Source organism: Dendrobates tinctorius, unplaced genomic scaffold, assembly GCF_039654945.1.
Source record: "Dendrobates tinctorius isolate UK_male_01 unplaced genomic scaffold, ASM3965494v1 ptg000070l, whole genome shotgun sequence".
NCBI classification, from domain to species: Eukaryota; Metazoa; Chordata; class Amphibia; order Anura; family Dendrobatidae; genus Dendrobates; species Dendrobates tinctorius.
Window position 1 is genome coordinate 15,392,537 of NW_027361738.1, and position 16,758 is coordinate 15,409,294.

The 16,758-nt window shown below is 39.7% G+C and overlaps 1 protein-coding gene across 1 annotated transcript in view; it reads right to left on the bottom strand.

Moving 5' to 3' along the window:
* The window catches only part of IGF2BP3 (insulin like growth factor 2 mRNA binding protein 3), a 117,483-nt gene that overhangs the window by 57,209 nt on the left and 43,516 nt on the right, over positions 1–16,758 (bottom strand). The window contains exon 3 of the mRNA XM_073581423.1: positions 3,140–3,188. Coding sequence (XP_073437524.1) covers positions 3,140–3,188 — 49 coding nt within the window. The remainder of the gene's footprint in view (positions 1–3,139; positions 3,189–16,758) is intronic.

Genomic DNA, 16,758 nt, shown 5'->3' on the forward strand with positions numbered 1-16,758 from the left:
GCCTAGATACACCTCTGATGAGGTCAAAAGGAACTGGCCAAGGAGCTCAGAGACAGAATTGTGGCAAGGCACCAATCTGACCAAGGTTATAAAAGAATTTCTACAGTAATCAAGGTTCCTAAGAGCACAGTGGCCTCCATAATCCTTAAATGGAAGACGTTTGGGACCACCAGTCTACCTAGACTTGGCCATCCAGCCAAACTGAGCAATTGTGGGAGAAGAGCCTTGGTGAGAAAGGTAAAGAAGAACCCCAAGATCACTCTGGCTGAGCTCCACAGATGCAGTAGGGAGATGGGAGAAAGTTCCACAAAACCAACTATCACTGCAGCCCTCCACTAGTCGGGCCTTTATGGCAGAGTGGCCTGATAGAAGCCTCTCCGCAGTGCAAGACATAAGAAAGCCTGCATGAAGTTTGCTTACAAAAAAAAAAAAAAAAAACACGAAGGACTCCCTGACAATGAGAAATAAGATTCTCTGGTCTGATGAGACAAAAATAGAACTTGTTGATGATAATTCTAAGCGGTATGTGTGGATAAAACCAAGCACTGCTCATCACCTGCCCAATACAATTCCAACAGTGAAACATGGTGGTGTCAGCATCATGCTATGGGGGTGTTTTCAGCTGCAGGGACAGGACGACTGGTTGCAATTGAAGGAAAAATGAATGCGGCCAAGTACAGAGATATCCTGGATGAAAACCTCTTCCAGAGTGCTCTGGACCTCAGACTTGGCCAAAGGTTCAACTTCCAACAAGACAATGACCCTAAGCACACAGCTAAAATAACAAAGGAGTGGCTTCAGAACAACTCTGACTATTCTTGACTGGACCAGCCAGAGCCCTGCCCTAAACCCAATTGAGCATCTCTGAAGAGATCTGAAAATGGCTGTCCACCATCCAACCTGATGGAACTGGAGAGGATCTGCAAGGAAGAATGGCAGAGGATCCCCAAATCCAGGTGTGAAAAACTTGTTGCATCATTCCCATGAAGACTTATGGCTGTACTCGCTCAAAAGGGTGCTTCTCAATACTGAGCAAAGGGTCTGAATACAAATGGACATATGACATTTCAGTTTTTATTTTTTAATAAATTTGCAAAAATTTCTACATTTGTTTTTTTTTCTGTCAAGATAGGGTGCAGAGTGTACATTAATGAGAAAAAAAAATGAACTTTTTGAATTTTCCAAATGGCTGCAATGTAACAAAGAGTGAAAAATTTAAAGTGGTCTGAATATTTTCCGTATGCACTGTAGTCAGAACGTGGCCAGCAATATGCGTATCGCATACTTGTGGTCGTCTGACCATCAGTCTCACTGCCAGCTCCAGAGAATCCTGACAAGTGCATTGGGCAGCACAGTGGCTCAGACTTGCAGCGCTGGGGTGCTCAGTTCAAATTACACCAAGGACAACATCTGCAAGGTGTTTGTATGTTCTCCCCGTATTTGCGTGGGTTTCCTCCGCGTTCTCCGGTTTCCTCCAACATTACTAAGACATACAGATAGGGAATTTAGATTGTGAGCCCCATTGGGGACAGTGCCAATAATCTATGTAAAGCCCTGCAGAATATGATAATGTTATACAAGCAAAGCATAATAAATAACTATGCATAACTTACACACCAAACCTGGACACTCTTTAAAATGTGCAACTTCACGACAAAGGCTGACAACAGTCGCTCCAGAGATAGAATACAAATATACAACTTACGTTATTCCACTATTCATGTATTATAAAAAGAAGAGAAAGCCCACTATAAATTCTGACAGGTGACAGAAAAAATATGTTTCACACAGTGGTGTGAAGTCAGTGTCCATTTTGGTGGAGTTGGAATCAAAATGGACCAATCCTAAAATATATAATAAATTGGGTTCAGTAGTTCAGTGCAGGATATGTTGCAAATTTTTTCATAAGAATTTAGGAAAGTTATGAAATGTCCTATAAATGTATGTTCTTGATCTGGGCTTTTTTAGTTGATATTAATCTGTGCTGCACTTAATGTACATGCTCAGTAGTGACCGGTACAGTGGGGTTGGAGCAGGTGTGGACTGGGACTGAAATTCAGCACTGGCATTTGAAGTCATACAGATCCTTTCTGTCCTCATCCCCAAGCACCAGATGGAATATATTACGCTGGATGAAGGAAAACATCTACAACATGACCAATATTTCTGATTCCCGTGGCCTGCTGGGATAAGTGATGGAGTCAGCGACTTTGTGCTCCGTTACAACCCTTAACAGTATGGGTGTCTTGAGAACACCAATTCTGTTAACAACGTAACAGACAAGACGGCCCATGACCAGACAGGCCCTTTGCCAGAATTGCCAGATGGTCAGTACAGCCCTGGGTCGGAGTCAGGGAAATTGAGTCAGAGGTTTGGCTTACCGACTCCACAGCCATGGACTTTCACAAAACATTCACCTGCTGGTAATTACTACAAACACAAGGGATTGCTACTATGGACAAGAAGACAAGAAGCTTCTAAAAAAAAAAAGAAAAAAAGAATCCCGAGTCTGATTCATCATAGCACTTACACCAGTGCTTTTTTTTACGTGAATATTTGTCAGTTAACGACTGATTTTCAATAAGTTTGTCTGACGATTTGCGTTTTTTTTTTTCAAATGGTCTTTTATAGTTTAATTTGTTTTCTGAGTTTTACATCAATATGGCTTTTTCAGATGCGTTTACCAGAAATTTTTTTTTGAAAAAGGTCACAAAATTTGCTGCAATTCTACTCCAGTCCTTCTTTGGAAAGATTTTATGTATGCCCGCTGATTTGGCACTATTTTTTTTTGCGACATGTTGCAAAATGTGCGGCATTCAGTATTTTACATCAGTATTTGTACCCCAAAAAGCAGGAGTGGGTGAAAAATGCAGAAGTGGTGACGTGTTTCCATTACACTTTTCTTTGATTGTAAAGTCAAAGTCAGGAGTGGAACAAACTAATAGTCAAAAAAGAAAAAAAAAAAAGTAACAAAAACCGCAAATGAAGAATCAGGCCATTAGTGTATACATGTAAAATATGAACAGAGAAAAGAAAAAAAAAATATGTGCATACACATTTCTTATACAATGATTTATACTACTAAATCATTGATCTCAGCCAGGTAAAACAATGAATTTGAAGCATAAGGCATCCTTACCTCCCACTGCAGATGTGGTGGTATATTTCGAATTTGTAGCTTCCGACTCCTAAAGAAATGAAAAAAAAAAACCAAAAAGTATCATGTTAACAGGGTGCACAAACCACATAGCAACATATTTTAACTGGCTAGGACTCGGAGCTAACTGATCACATACAACTATACGGGAATTCCTATCATTCTTGGTCTTTGAAGTTGAAATCATTCAATTAGCTCACTTCAACATCCACCGGACTCCCTCATCCGCCCCCATGTTAGGGGAGGGAAAAGGATTTGTCCAGCCCCCTCCCTTTTCCTTCCTTACAAGCCATGCTTTCCTTTACCGGATAATTACTTTGGTGGGCTACAGAACTCAACAATGCAGATGACTCATGTCTGGTGTGTAACTGGTTAAGGAGTCTGCAGAGACATTTCTTATGTAGAACTTACAGCCAGACATTTGTGGTAGTGAAGTACTTGCTGTACAGTATTTAAAAGATGAACAAGCAAATGCCTGAAATGCCACATACTCCCTGGGATTCCCAAGAATGCACATGCAAAGACGTTATGCACATGCATAGACGTTACTGAATATTCCAGGCTCAAACATGACAAAATACATTGTGACATCATGTGTTTTGCTACTCTACAAATATATTAATGCTCTACTATTAATACTCAACTACTTCAGATACATTTGGTCAAACTTTGCATGTTGGCTAGAGGGACATGTTAGGTGCGGATTTCACATATACATCGCACCAGCTAGCTATAAAACAATTGTGTGTGGTGAAGTCTAAAGCGCGATGTGGTTTTATCTGCTCTACTCTAATTCATAAAAAATTGCTTCTGGGACATACACAACATACTCCATATTTCAAAGGCTCATTTACATTTACAAGCCCAAATGCAAACATTGATGAGCAGAATGTTTGCACATTGTAACATTGACAAATCAACTGTAAATAATGAAAATATTGTGTAATGGTGATGTATGTGGTTACTTATCTACAGCAGGGTAGTACGAGAGAGCATGAAAACGGAGGTGTGCAGCATGTTCAGTACAATAGTGGTGGAAAAATACATGATCACAATAATGTGGAGTACGGTCTGCAAATAAATCATAGTTTAAAAAAAAACAACAAAAAAAAACGCAACCTGTAATATCGGGGGGGGGGGGGGGGGGGGTCTATGGGGTTAATAGACCGCCTCTTCCTCCCAAGTGCATTGACACAGGAAGCATTTGTACCTTTAGTACAAAACCGCATAAAGCAATCCCCTCAAACCTTTTTTCATATAAAAAAAAAAAATTATATATATTATACACGTAAGGTCTGTTTCTTCCTGAGATATATAGATATACACACACACACCATCAGCTCCAAACAGGGAAAGGCAAGTTAAAGGCAAATGTCGTTCTACACACATCTAGCTGCAATGACAAGATTGGATTATATCCTATGAGATCAGAAAGTGTTTTCACAAATAAAACTTTAATCAGATCACTAGATTTCTGCAGCTTGTAGTCTGGTATAACAGAATAATAGTGTGGCAAAAAAAAATAAAAAGAAATGTGTTTCCAGGCTTAAAAAAAAATTCAAAACGAAAATATATAGTAGTCTCCTAGATGTAACAATCAGAACTACAATAGCAGAACATATATGTTTTCTGAAAATGTAAGTGTGAATAATAGGCTATGGGTTCCATAAGATAAAAAAAAATAAAAAAAAAATGTATATATATATTGTTATTCTCTCAACCACAAGTCACTATACTCAGGAGTTATGAAGCAGTAGTACTTGTACATGGACTTGTAAAGTACTATACTGTGTAAAAGAAAACAGAGAGCTACAGAAATAAAAAATGAAGGCATGAAGATTTCAGGAAGACAAGGGGACCTCAATTCTCAAGAGCCAGTTTCTGCATCACAAGGAGTGAGGCAACCACAAACCCCACACAATTTATTGTAAGGTTGCACACAGAATGGGAACCACGCCACCAAAAGGTTACAAAAAAAAAAAAAAGAAAAAAAAAAAAAGAAAAGGGTTGACTACTTTAAAAAGAACAAAAAAAAAAAAAAAATGTTAACTGTGCTCCAATATGATTGTATAGAACCTAGGACTTATATAAATGACTATTTTTTTTTTTAACCAAAAGGCGTCTGACATTAATGTTCTGGCAAATCCCTTTCCAGCCCCTTGCTTGACATGTCATCAGCGTTGTGTGTGACCAGGGCTGGCTGACTGGCTCATTTGAGCCAGCCCTCCTATTTGTCATTGCTGTTCATGGCTCCTCTCAGGCTACTGAAACAGTAGCATTGGCCAAGACCTCCATCACATGATGCAACCACACAGATGACATACTGACACAGGAAGCTCTCGTATTTTGATCACAGGACCAGAAGAATTTGAACTGAAGTGACCATATTGATACCAGAAGACCAGGTCGCCTTTAGAAAGTATGTACGTTGTATAAGGTCCTATTGGGTATACTTCTACAGTGTCATTTTTCTTTTTAAGTGGACAACCCCTCTAAGTGAAAGATGTAGTCCATGCAACAAGATGTTCCTTTAAAACAGCAGTGGGAAGAGGATTGCCAAGTTTGAAAATCTTACTACAAAGACTGTGCAGCTACTGGCAGCCAAAAGACAGAATACATAACCCAACGCGTCTTATATTCCGCAAAGTATGGTACATCTTGATAATACCCCATAGATTCTCTATGGGGTTAAGGTCAGGCGAGTTTGGTGGCCAATCAAGCACAGTGATACTGTTTTTTTTAAACCAGGCATTGGTACTTTTAAGTCATAATCATTAACAGAAAAACACTTGAACTAGATCACCGTTTGTAACGACTCGATACGAGTTTCACTTTTTGTATTGAAGAACTGAAATAAATGCATTTGATATTCCAATTTTGTGATTAGCACATTTAGGATGATGTGCCTGTAGTTTATTTTATGTAGACATACATTATAAAAGTAATGACATTAAAATAACTTAAAACCTAATTCAGATTACAGCAAACTAAGGACACATTACTGTAAGACTTTAGGAAGGAGATCAAATTCTATGGAGTTGGTGGTCTATTGGCATCAGAATTGTGATATCCATATTACAAAGAAATGTCAAACAGACATGTGCATGATGAGGCCTCTCTCCGCTCTCAGGGAAGAGATTCTCATGAGTCACAGACCACAAAGCCTGAGCCAGTTGTCAATAAAATGGCAGAATGCAAGGAAACAGAATTGCTCATCAGCACAAAAACAAAGTATTACATTTCAAACAAGCGCGGATTACAAAAAAAAAAACAAAAACAACCAAATATGGAGATTGGACATACACACTTCATATATGTTTTGAACAGATGGCTTTTATGCTACAACATTTTGTACATGGGAATTTAAAGTGCTACAGAAAAAGCTATGAAGAAAAAAAAACAAAAGGCATACACCAAAAGACTATGTTAGAAAAAATAAATTCACTTACCATAGGTGCCAAAAGGGAAAAAAAAAAAACTTTACAAAAAAAAATTCTGTGTATTGTACACTTTACAATATTTGACTACAGACTTTTACATTTGGAAACAGTGTTCAGTTGTTGTTAAAGTAAAATACAGAATGCCATGCGAGCCCAGCCACAGGGATTTGTTGTAGAAATGTTTTCATATAGCTAAAGATGAGAGAATTTTTCAAAATTCGGTTCTGATAAATTGGCAGCGAATATTTTATTTGCAATATTCACCGAACACAGCCAAATGTCGTTGGCGCCAATGGGAGTAGAAATGAGCAAATACGTTCGGAAATTATCGTCAAACAAATTCGGCACAAATAGGTTACCAATATGGCAAATTCAGATTTGGCAACATATTTCAAACATATTCGCTCAATTCTACATATAACCTCCATACATGTGAAAGCAGGTAGTTTTTTGCTGCAAAGTGTGACAGCTGCAGAAATTTCTGCATTACATTTTTACTGTGTTAGAGTGGATTTAAAAAAAACAAAAAAAACAACAAACATGGTATTGCAGTTTTGCTTGCAATATTTTGAGCCAAAGCAAGGAGAGGATATAGCAGGAAGGAGTTGGGAGTCCTCCCCCATATTTCCAACTCCTTTTAAATCTGTACAATCTATAGATGTTTAGGAGCCGGTGTGAAAACTAAATTTTCTTTTCCTTGCTTATTCTTCTAATTTGGATGGCCACAAAAAAAAAAAAAAAAAAAAAAAATTGCCAAATGAAGGTGTCAGTTTTTGCGTCCAAAACCTGATCAAGTAGAATCAGATTTTTTTTTGCACTAAACATTATCAGCGTGCACAAGAGACAAATGTACCCTCACAAAAAAGCAAGAAAAAAAAAAAAACACAGCAAAAAAGGCAAAACAAAACAGTTTCTTACTGACGACATTTTGCATGTGGGAAAAACACAAAAAAATGCAACGTGTGAACATAGCCTCAGGTGAATTTACCTGGACAAGAGACTTGTTTTGGAATAAAACACCATCACATTTCATGATGTCATGGAGAGTGTTCTGTACAAGCTAAGTGACAACTACATTCATCTGGTTAAACTAAATTCATAACATGGTGAATGCTAGTGAATACACTCAGTGTAACACTCCCTCACCCCCCACAAAAAAAAAAAAAAAAAGTACGTGTCAATAGCTAACGATGCGGTCACCAGGTGGCAGTGGTCTACTACGGTCTGTGGAGGGCAGCAATATGGCAACCTCGCATGTTCTTTTCATCCATTCATTTCACAAAACACATTCAAACTGGTAGAAGTAATGAAGGAGTGACTGGATGTCAGCAAAATGTCTGGTGACATTGCCAGGACATTGGATCTTTAAGCGTTCCTTAAACCTAACACAATAATTACAAAATTAAACATTAAAAAAAATGTTGAAAATTAAGTTTACCCAATACTTTATTAAAATTGTATAAACCAAGTATCCCATGTTATTTACATGTAGTATAACTATTTAACTTTCTATACGGTATATGCTATTTTCTGTAGAGATCCGATATCCTAGTTATGAGAAAGTTAGTGTAGAAGCCACATTCAAATCTGCCTGGAAGTGCACTGGGGCAAGCCAATAGACTGCCTCTTCCTCCCAAGTGCATTGACAAGCCCCCTGTGCACTTTTAGCCAAATTAGCATATGGCTTCTACTCTACATTTTGTATGAACTGGAACATTGGCTGGCTGCAAAGAAGGAAATTTTTTTTTTTACTGTGGGGAGGGGGATTAAAGCACGTATACAGCACTCACGTGGGTTCCCATTAACGCGGAGATCACATTAGGACTTTGTAGCATTTTTATATTTACATTAAAACAGCAGCACATGGATGAATGGGAAACTATGTATTTCACACACTTTCTAAAAATGTGACATTAGCCAGTTTAAAGTAACCAAGTGGTTTCAGAGCGCACAAGTTATGCTCTTCACATCCCAATGACTTACAAGTGAAAATGTACGTATAGTTTTTCCATAGAATAACGCTTCATTTTCTATAGCACATTTCCTAGAATTTTTTTTTTCAATTACTTGCAGGTGTAACCTGCTATTCTGCAGTTTTTTTCTGGGGGTGGCAGAGGAGTTGGCTGGCTACGCCACAATAATTTCAAATTCATTTCTAACACAACATGGAATACTTTGCAAATAAATCCATACTTTCTAACAAACTGGTTTTGCCACTACCAGTACTAAATGTGATATATGCAGCCAACCATTCTGCAGATTAAGGCTACTTTCCCACAATGAGCTTTTGATGTTGCACATTTTCTGCACCCATTGAAGTAAAATAGGTCACTTACATTTTCAAAAAGACGCAGTGTAAAAAAATGTAACCAAAAACTCATTGTGGGATCGTAGCCTTAAAGGTTCACAACATGCCCTTAAACCCACATTAACTATTAGTCCACAGTATAAGGGTATGTGCACACGTAGTTTTTAGGTTGTGCGGATTTTGTTGCTGCGGTTTATCACCTCATAATGGAGAAGGTGTGAAACCGCAGCGGAATCCGCACAAAGAATTGACATGCTGCGGATTGTAACCCGCAGCAAATCCGCGCGGAAAAATCCGGCAGCATGTGCACAGTGTTTTTCAGTTTACCATTGAAAACAATGGTACTGTACAACGCACGTAAATCTGCTGCGGACCCGCAGGGCCAAAACTGCTGCGGATCCGCAGCAGAATCCGCACCGTGTGCACATAGCCTAACAATGAGGTTTTCAACAACCTCATTGACTTATATTTTACCAATATGAAGTATGCCACCTAGGCCGGGGTCACACTTGCGAGTGTGATGCGAGAAACTCGCGTGAGTCTCTAGCATCAATACCTGGCACTGCCGCCGGCACTCGGGACCAGAGTGTGCGGCTGCATGCATTTCTATGCAGCTGAGCGCTCCGGTCCCGAGAGCCAGCAGCAGTGCTGGGTATTTTTCGCGCCACACTCGGAAGTGTGACCCTGGCCTTAGCCAAAAAGTTGTTCAGAACCAAAGGTGTTAAAAAACTATAGCATTTGGCATTTTTAATCACTTGACAATCATTACCAGGTAAGTGCAAAATCATTTAATATAATGGTAGTGTGGACAGCTGTTCTGAATGAAGGGGTGGTCCAGCAAAAAGAGTTTGGATCGGTTTAAAAAAACTAAACTAGATACTCCCCTGTGGCATGCATCTGGATCTGGTGCAGGCCGCTCTGTGGTGTGTGGTAATGCAGAAAGGCGACATCACTGTTCACAGGCCTGCTGCAGCCTGTGATTGGCTGCAGTGATCCGGAGACTTGACAGTGCATCTTCAGAAAAGCATCCGATTATGTGCTGATCAACTCACCTGACTGCCGCAGCCAACACTGGCCACAGTGACCCTGCCCCTGGAGGAACGGTGACTTTGTGTCAGCGTGGACCACGGATCAGCCAATTAGTAGAGGCAAAGGCAAAGCTGGTTTTTAGGTAGACTAGGCTTTAAAAATAGATAGGATTGCTTTCCCAACAATTGTCATCTTCAATGGTCCATAAGGTCATGTGCACATACAGCAGGCAATTTTCTCTGCAGAGGCTGCCCTATCTCACACCTATACAATCTGGGGCAGAATAAATTGCAGATTTGCAGCACACGCTCAAATTCAACATTTTGCTGCGGACTACCGTGGATATTAATATGTAATTACTTAAATTTTCAATGCAAACGCTGTTCATGTCCACCACATTTACTAGGCAGTATTGTATTTTGCTGCTGATTTTACACACTGGAATCCAGAGCAGAAAATCAGTAGCAAAGCAAGATGGGAAAAAATAAGCAGCAAAGTGTTATATTTAGACTAGATGGTCTTAGGCTAGGTTCAAATCACAGTTTGGCCACTTGTTCATGGCTCTGTCGGGTTTTGCAGTCGAATCCCTGAAAAACGGAATTCAGATGTATCCGCTGAAGGAGCCATTGACTTTATTAAGGTAGATGGAGTCACTTTGTGCTCTGTCTGACCTCATTTTCAACAGTGTCCATCTTTTAGGTGGGGACAAAAACATGGTAGACTGCATTTTTGTGCCAAAAAAACAAAAAAAACAAATGCTGTGCTGCAGAAAAAATAAAAACATTTCTGTACAAGGCCTTATATAGTCTAAAAATTAAACAATTTCAGTAAGTGCGCCCATGTTTCTACTTGATAATTAATAGAGGGGTACACAACTCCTGGATTACTGCATGACAGGGCTATTGTAAAGATTATGTGCTTTATCTTCTAATAAAAACACTTTGTAAAAGAAAAAAAAAAAAAAAAAAAAAACACAAAAAGATAAGAAAGCCATGACACCAACACTTCCAGTTCTTCAAACATCAGTCATCAGTCATTTTAAGATCAAAGTACTGTAGGCAAGTTCACCTGTTCAGTAGTTATTTTTATATTATTTTTTTTATCTGTTTTGGGATAATAAACATAAAATTTATCCATCCTTTTGAATAGGGGTAGAAGTTGTTGTTATTTTAAATGTCTTCTGTTTGATTGCAATCCATTTGCTGGCTGAATCTAGAATGTAGGCGGAAAAAAAATACCAAAAAAATTTTGTCCAAAAAGACAGCAATTGGATTCTATTTTATTTATTTATTTATTAACTATTGGAGTCTGAGAAACTGATCATAACGGATGGTCATAAGTCTTGTCATCCATTAAAAGGTGTTTTTTTGTTTGTTTGTTTTTTTTAAAGCACTGCACATGCCCAAACAAAGACACCGCTAGTAAAACTGCATGTTACAAATGGACTGAAATAGCACAGAAAGAGGACTTAAAAATCCTCCAATAATAGCAAAGAGCAAAAAGGTTTACCAGTCCAGGACTCCAGACAAATGCACTATCAGGATGCAGTGGACCCATATAATTAAAATGGCAACACAGGTGCAATACCACCGATGAAACAACCGCTCACAACCTACCAATACATGGAGGGGGCGGTTGCCTGGTATGTTAATGCACAATAAAAAACTTGCATGCGGAGCTGTTCACACTATGGCCATGCACAGCATCCAGGCCAGACTAGTAGTGACACCCTTCTATTAGATCAGGCGGGCTGGCCCAGCGCTATCAAAATGCAGGCCATGTGAACAGACACCTCAGTTTACATGACAAATGGGCCCAACTGCACCCCGAATAAAAAGTGCAAAAAAACACATTAAAAAAATGTGGAGTATTAGCTGATATTTTGGCCAAAATACGTGAGCCCGTAACCTGCGCCAAAGGTCTCCACGTGGCCTGCATTTTGATAGCGCTGGGCCAGCCCGCCTGAGCTAATAGAAGGGTGTCACTACTAGTCTGGCCTGGATGCTGTGCATGGCCATAGTGTGAACAGCGCCGCATACAAGTTTTTTATTGTGCATTAACATACCAGGCAACCGCCCCCTCCATGTATTGGTAGGCTGTGAGCGGTCGTTTCATTGGTATTTTTGCACCTGTGTTGCCATCTTAGTTATATGGGTCCACTGCATCCTGATAGTGCATTTGTCTGGAGTCCTGGACGAGTAATGTTTTTTGCTCTTTTGCTGTTTTCTATGTTACAAATGGAACAAAAATGGTTGCCAAACAGAAATCAAAGTGTGAAGCTGTTTTTGCTTTATTTGTAATAGATCTAAAACTTAAGAAAAAAATATTATAAACAGTTAACATTTGAACAGAGCCCTAGTTGCCCTATTAATTGCTTGCAGAGGATCACATAGTAGGAGATAGGCCTCGTTCCCATCTGCGTATAAAATCGTCAAATGCTATTGGGGGGGGGAGGAGTCGCATTGCACTTGCACCAATGTTGTTCGATGAGACAGTGCTCATATGTGTATTTTTTTTTTTTTTCTTAGCAGCTGTATTCAGCATGAGAAGAAGAGAAAAATTGCAGCATGCTGCGATTTCACTCCAACATTGGATGGGTGGGGGGAAAAAAAAAAAAAAAAAAAAAAAAAGATTGCCATACGGACCAGAGTGGCGTCAGTTTACGGATACATTACAATTTTGTAGCATAGGAAACATGAAAGAGGTCCTGTAAAAGATTAATAACAGTGGAGTAACAAAAAAAAAAAAAAAAAAAAAAAAGCACACGGATGACAAGTATTTTTTTCACTACCAATTAGCCATCAGTAATGTATGTACAAGTGCATACATTACAATCCTTTCTGATCGCTGTCTCCTGCAGTCTTCAGCACTATTCCAGTTCCTCTTCTGCATCATGTGACCGCAGCTCTGACCGTGGACCTTTAATTCCTCTCTAAATGCAAATATGAGCGCCTCATTCAGAGGCTCAGAGTTAGACCAGGTTCACATTACGTTTTTGCAGCCCGTTCAACGCATAGCATTGACGGGCTGCTATTGGTATAGCATAACGCGATCGCGTTATGCTATACCAACTAGCAAAGATGATTCATCTGCGCTAGCGGTGACGGAGCCTCAGACGCTGCAGGCCGCGTCCGAGGCTCCGTCAGCGAATGACGGCACATCGCAAAATTACATTGAGAAAGTGACTTCCTGTCACACAGAAGACCCTGCAGTGAGCCAGCTAGTCACAGCTGCAGGCACACAATCCAGGAGAAGACCAGAGCAACAAGTATTCCAAATGCAAGAGAGAGATTTATATTACACTCAGTAATTTTTATCTTAATCGTACAATAGACTTAGAGCATCACCACGCTAGTGAATTCTCAATGTTCACGCAGTTAGTGTACATTTTTACACTGAACGATTACAAATTATTTGATTTAAATATTTTACATTATATTGCAGTTTTGTAATTAATGAACAGTGTAAATACGTAAAGCAACTGCAGCATCAGCAAGAATTTAGGATTCTAGTTTTTACTCAGTTGGCGGACTTTAAATAGCTTTGTTTAAAGAGTTATTTGCCTATTGTCACCAGTAAAGAAATTAGAAAAAAATGCATGCACTGACTGACAGCAGCTTGGCACTAGCGCCAGCTGTCAGTCAGTGCCAGGGTGAGCGGTGACTGAACCCATGCCGGCCCCATGACTGAAACCAAAACTCTACCAGGAGTTCATTTCCTCCCAGCAGCAGGGGTCTATATATACAGGCATGGGGCAGGTTCAGAATGCTACTGACATGCAGGTTAACCCAATATCTGCAGATTAGTAGCATGGTTGCATTTTTTTATTGAAAGATTTTCATGTTTTTTTCCAGATACAAACTTGATAAGAAAAAAAATAAGACGTATACACTAACGAATTGCAATGAAAACAAATTAAACGAGATACATAGTAGATGGGCAATAAATGATAATATTCTAATTTTTTATCTATCTAAATCTGAAAGGAAAGCGGACATACAAGACTTACAATAGACTAAGGGGAAAGGATAAGTATACGTATTGGAGAATGTAAAATGAAGGACCCAGTAAACAAGGTTCTTCGATATTCAGGAGTATCCAAACAGTATGCCAAAGAGACGGAATCTCAACTGCTTCATCATTCAAAGCGGTACAATATTCAAAATATCTAATGACTTTGATCCTAGTGTAGAAGTCAAATAAAGACGAAAAAGTTTGTTTCCAGTGAGAAGCTACATCTTGCAGTTGTCAATATGTGTAAAAAAAAAAAAAAAAAGTCTAGAAGGTCTGCATATACTGTATTCTGTGGAAAGACATTAAAGGGAACCTCTCAGCAGGATTTTTCCAAGTAAAACTACAGACACTGTTAGGTTGGCAGCGTTATACTGATTAAAAATCTTTAAATGATACCTTTGTTGATGAAATCCGTCTTGTGGTTGTTTAATCTTTATTTGCAGTTTTCAGTTAATGAGATTCTCGCGCTTCGGCTTGGGACTTTATGTGGTGCTCTGATTACATATGCATCTGTATGTGCTTATGACAGGTCACCGATACGTCACTGACCTGCCCCCTATTTTGCATATTGCATATACTATGGTGGATTTAGAAAAAGAAAGAAACGTAACTTAATCAAAATGGCACCGGCAGCATGCATAGTATAGGCATAAAGCGATACAAAGCACCAGGATGTCCGTAATCTTTCTTTGCAGGTTTCAGTTAAACAACAACCACAAGACAAATTTCAGCAACTCAGGTTCCATTTTTATCAGTATAACAGCGCCAATCTGACGCTGTCTGTAGTTTACCGAGCAAAATTCTGCTGACCGGTTCACCTTAAGTAGAGATAGCTGAAGTTCTAATCGTAGGGTCAAACAAAAGACCTGTTTAGTTAGAGTTTGTACATTAGTCCAGAAGGGCGTTATCAGGGAACAGACCCAGAATAGGTGAAAGATAGATTCTCTCAATGAGGCACATCTCCAACGCATGGAAGAAATAATTGGGTCTAGTTAATGTAGAAATTCCAGAGCGTGGTACCAGACATGGAGGATCTCATATTGCTTCCCTTTGTAAGTGGTCAAGAGCAGCAATTACGGCCCTCTGTATCAAACAAGTCTCCAGTCAGCATAACTGATTTCTAGCCAAGTAGTTTTCCCACTTGAGCATATATGGATGTCTAAAGTCCCCATTACACACTGCGATATCGCTAGCAATATCGCTGTAAAGTCACCGATTTTGTGACGTTGCAGCGATATTGCTACATGTGATACTTACCTCCGACCCGCTCCCCCGCTGGTTATCGCTGATAGCACGAGAAGCTCCTGGACCATTCCTCGTCGGCAGCTTCCTGCGGAGAGACGAGCGACGCGTGGAGCCGGGCGGGAGGTCGCAGGATCGCCGCGTCTGACAAGTAAGTAGCGACCCCCGTCCCCAGCGATGTCGCTAGTGAGATCTGCCTGTGTGGCAGTTCACTAGCGATCACCTAGCGATGCACCAGCGATCCTGACCGCGTCATATCGCTGGTCGGGATCGCTGGTGCATCGCTAGGTGTAACGGTACCCTAACCAAAGAATTATCATCGGGATTATGTAAATCATTATGTACATCAGAGATTAAGCCTTTCATTGAGTGGCAGATTCTATAGCCTTTCAAAAGATGTTAGTATAGAAAGTATGGGATAGGAACGATTCAAAATAAATAATCTCAATTTATTTGACTAACGAGAGATTATGCACAGATATGAGTAGATTAAATCTACTCATATGTGAGCAAGGTCCTTGTTATATAGTTCATTATATCTACTAAATTAAACAGACCAGTGTGGGCCCATAAACCTGTTAAAGAGGTAGTCAAGCTTTCAAGGAAATATTGGTGAAATAGGAAGAATGTAAAGGGGGAGCTTGTGGATAACAGTAAATTTTTTAGAGCAAGTCCTCAAAATGTCTGGTGAGATTCACTGGGCCTAGGAGTTCATTTGAAAGTGGATAATACAAACTATTCCATGTCAGGCACAGAGCGAGCTGGTGTAGGCCAAATTTTTTTTTATCTCCATCCATTTCGTATGGGAAAGTTTAGATGACCATGATGGGATGCTGCATAAGGTAATAATAATAATAATAATAATAATAATAATAATAATAATAATAATAATAATAATAATAATAATAATAATACATAAAGTGAATGGAACCCAAAACCTCTTGTATTTTTTTACTCAGCAGGATTGACTTTGAAATTGTGACGCTTTCCTGCCCTTATGAACTTCAAAGTGGTTGCTTGGAGTGACCTTTAAAGGGATTCTGTCACCACATTTGACCTATCTAAACTGTTTTTTATGGGCATACAGGTTATAGACTACAGAGAAAAGTCCTACCTGTGTGTCTCATATCAGATGCATAGTAGAGAAATAATCTTTACCACTTTTATATAAAATGACCTCTTTCAGGCTCTGAGGAGGATGGTGTGTGGCGCCACAGAGGTACTGCACCTCCTACTAAGGTGTGGTACCCCACCATCCAGGTAAGGTGGAGACACCTGACCACACTCCAACACCTGCATCCCACACAACATAGTAGTGTAGCAAAGCACCCTTTTGGTGGCTCCCTGCTTGGAACACGAAGCGTGCTGGGAGGCGGGTGGAGTTTAGTTTGCATCAAAAGAGCGGGAAGAGTTTAGGATTTAGTCAGTCTGACAGAGTCAGAGGAAGAGGGCAGATCCCCTGAGAGGGATGGATGAAGGAAGTGCTGCAGCCGACCTCAGTGACCTGGGTCCACTGGCACAGGAAAGGAACATTGCTAGAAAGCCTGACTCTCTCCATAAGAAAGGAT